The sequence below is a fragment of the Mastomys coucha genome, unplaced genomic scaffold, assembly GCF_008632895.1.
Source record: "Mastomys coucha isolate ucsf_1 unplaced genomic scaffold, UCSF_Mcou_1 pScaffold5, whole genome shotgun sequence".
NCBI lineage: Eukaryota > Metazoa > Chordata > Mammalia > Rodentia > Muridae > Mastomys > Mastomys coucha.
This window is the reverse complement of record NW_022196911.1, coordinates 35890142-35893551: the sequence shown is the minus strand read 5'-3', so window position 1 is coordinate 35893551 and position 3410 is coordinate 35890142. Positions and strand designations below refer to the sequence as shown.

General features: G+C 41.2%; 1 protein-coding gene across 2 annotated transcripts in view; it reads left to right on the top strand.

Moving 5' to 3' along the window:
* Mat2b (methionine adenosyltransferase 2B) overlaps positions 1–3410 on the top strand; it is a 26010-nt gene extending 22600 nt beyond the window's left edge. For both annotated transcript variants that reach the window (XM_031353086.1, XM_031353085.1), the window contains exons 5-7: positions 1648–1841; positions 2631–2744; positions 3202–3410. In XM_031353086.1, coding sequence (XP_031208946.1) covers positions 1648–1841; positions 2631–2744; positions 3202–3372 — 479 coding nt within the window. In that variant the 3' untranslated portion in view covers positions 3373–3410. The remainder of the gene's footprint in view (positions 1–1647; positions 1842–2630; positions 2745–3201) is intronic.

The following is a 3410-nucleotide window of genomic DNA, read 5'->3' as shown; positions in this document are numbered from 1 at the left end:
CCCAGCGAGCTAAGTCTCTGGTTTCGGTTTAGAGTTCTTCCAAGAACACAGCAGGGCCACCACATACATTTGACACATGTATATATAAAAACAATTTATTTAAAAATAATAACTTTAAAACTGGGAACATGAAGTCTCTCCCATGTGCTGATTCTTCAGGAAGAAGAGCACAAAGTGAAGGTTCTTAAATAGGACTTTTTGTATAATATTTTTTCAAGTGTTTCTGTTTTGACCCATACTCTGACTTTCTTTCCACGTTTTTGTTTCTCATTATATGTGGTAGCAGTTCTTCCTGTCTGTGGAAGTACCCTGCTCAACTTAATTTCTATCTGTCACAGCACCATGCTTAGTGTCATGACCCCTGTGGAAACTGATGCCTTACGTCATAGAGTACCCCTGACAACCTACCACCAGCTTCTGGTGCCTTCTTTACAGGCATTTAACTTGTCAGGGTTTTTGTTCTTTTTTATTCTGACTTGGTGGTAGAGTACTTGCTGGGTGTGCACAGAGCCCAGAGTTAAATCTGTGGTACGGCTAGACAAGGAGCATTATAAATGAGCCAGCAACCCTGCAAAGTGACCTTAGCACCAGCCTCTCCTCTTGTTGTGCTTCCTAACAATGCGCAGAATGGATCATTTATAAAGAACTGGAATTTACTTCTCACAGTTGTGGAGGCTGTGAAACCCAACAGCCAGCAGGTATGGTAAAGGCTTCGTTTCTGCTTGGCCTAAGGAACCTAACTAGATGGCTCCCCATTAAGCTCTTTCATGGTTGTGTCTTCATGACCTAAACATTTCCCCAGTGCACCTCCCCATGCCAAAACGCCTCCCACCCCCACCACCCTACACAACATGCCACTGCCCACACTTCCCCCTGCCCCCACGCCCAGACACTGTTTGACTATGAATAAAATTTTAGTATGTAATTTCTGGTACAACATTCAAACCATAACAAGACCTTTATTTACTTGCTAAATAATTATAAAAGGAAATACATGTCTACTTAAAGTGCTGATAATCCAAAGACTATTAAACTTCTCACCTGGTACCAGTATAAAAATCTAATTCTGAATAATTCTTCATCTGAGATTGTAAGAGTATGAGCACTCAACCCTACCCCCAGATCAATCAGTTTTTGTTTGATACTTTTATGTGTGTGTGTATACTTGGCCACATTCAGTGGTGAATCAGTCCCCAAACACTTGGTTGTGTATCTTCTAGGGACAACAGCGTTGTTTCCATAATCAACAGCATGTTTACACAGTCAGGAGGAAAACTTACACTGATGTACTCCTGCTAGCGAATATGTAGTCTATAAAGATGGTTTTGAACTTGGTCCTAAATTGTTCTTCAGTGCTGTTGTCTTTGCTCATCAGCCATGAGTATTCACTTCATTTGGTTGTCCAGATAGGCTCTGTTTACAAAGGCCATAATAACAAATTAGATAAAATTCTGTATATGACAGTAGGCACTTAAAATATTCATGAGTATCTTTAAGTTCATTCAATATGAGCTACTACTTACTATCCTAGTATATTTTTATTAAAAGGCAATGTTTCTATTTTTCTGTTTACATCCACAAAATTTCTCTTTCCACCAAAACTTGGAAATGAGCCAGCCATAAAAAATCTTCATGTATTGTCCCTAGGGGCTGCAGTGCTGAGAATTCCTGTTCTCTATGGGGAAGTTGAAAAGCTTGAAGAAAGTGCTGTGACTGTTATGTTCGACAAGGTACAGTTCAGCAACAAGTCAGCAAACATGGACCATTGGCAGCAGAGGTTCCCCACACATGTGAAAGACGTAGCCAGTGTGTGCCGGCAGCTGGCCGAGAAGAGGATGCTGGTAAGTGCTGAAGGATGGGGCCTGACTTCTGTCTAAGTGAAAGGCCTGCTTCTCTTCCATACTTGAGCTCATGTGCACGTAGACTGTCAGAGACTGAAAGTTGAACATGTATTTTTTTAATACTTTCTTTAATTCTATTTTATGTGCATTGGTGTTTTGCCTGAATGCATGTCTGTATGAGGGTGTCAGATCCCATGGAACTGGAGTTATAGGCAGTTGTGAGCTGTGAATCCTAGGCCTGCTGTCTCTGTATACTGAGTTTAGGCCAGACAAGGTTACATAACAAAACTCTGCCTAAAACAGAAGATGTGGTACTGGAAATGTGTTTTAGATGGTAGAGTGCTTGCCCAGTAGCATGTACAAAGACCTATGTTGAATCTTAGCACCCCATAAACCCAGTGGTGGTACACACCTATGATCCCTAAGCTGGGGAAGCTGAGGATGAGCCTCAGCTACAAGCTCACTTGGAAGATCGCCTTGGATGTGTGAGATCCTGTCTCAAAACTATGTTAAATTTTGATTCTACCTTAGAATAATTTAAAGTGATCACTAAAATTAGTCACTGTCTAAAATTGAAGCCATTTGTATTTTTTCAAAAAGTTCTATAAATTGCTTTTAGTGTCAGAATATTTGTGGACATTGATTTTAGGTATTTTGAAGAGAATATTTCAAAAAAGCAGGTTTACATTCTTGGACCTTTCAAATCAACTTTCTGTGTCAAACCTTACTATTTGGAAAGCAGAAATTTGAAACTATGTTGATTTTTCTTTTCCTTGTAATTGTTGTCAGGATCCATCCATTAAAGGAACCTTTCACTGGTCTGGCAATGAGCAGATGACCAAGTATGAAATGGCGTGTGCAATTGCGGATGCCTTCAACCTCCCCAGCAGTCACTTAAGACCTGTAAGTCTTGACACCCACCTCCTGACTTCTTAAGGCTGTTGTGTTTGTTGATAACACTTTTCTCTTTTGGATAGCTGGCTTGGATCTTGACAGTATCTGGTGGTAAATTATCCCTAGAGAAGTCTGAGCATATTGATGAAGTCTATAGAGAAACGTGGGTGGAGCTGGTGAGCTGGCTGGGAGGCAGAGGGGGGTTACGTGGTCGGAAGCCTGACAGCTGAATCCAACCTCATGGTGAAGGGTGACACCCACTGGCTGTCTTCTGATACTGAGTACTGTCTGCAGATACTCTCATGCAGAGCACACTGTGTGGTGTCTTGATGGCAGCATGCCCTTTTTTTGGGGGGGTGTAGCTCTGATAATACCAGTTTTCTGTCACTACAAGAAAACTGAAATAAAGTTATCAAGCCTCAAGATGCTACTTCTTTACTCATTCTCTGTTTTGTTTTTCTTAAAGATTACTGACAGCCCTGTCATAGGAGCACAACGCCCCAAAAATGCTCAGCTCGATTGCTCCAAATTGGAGACCTTGGGCATTGGCCAGCGGACACCATTTCGAATTGGAATCAAAGAATCCCTCTGGCCTTTCCTCATCGACAAGAGATGGAGACAGACCGTCTTTCATTAGTTTATGTGTTGTGTATTTTTTTAAATGAAAAGTATAGT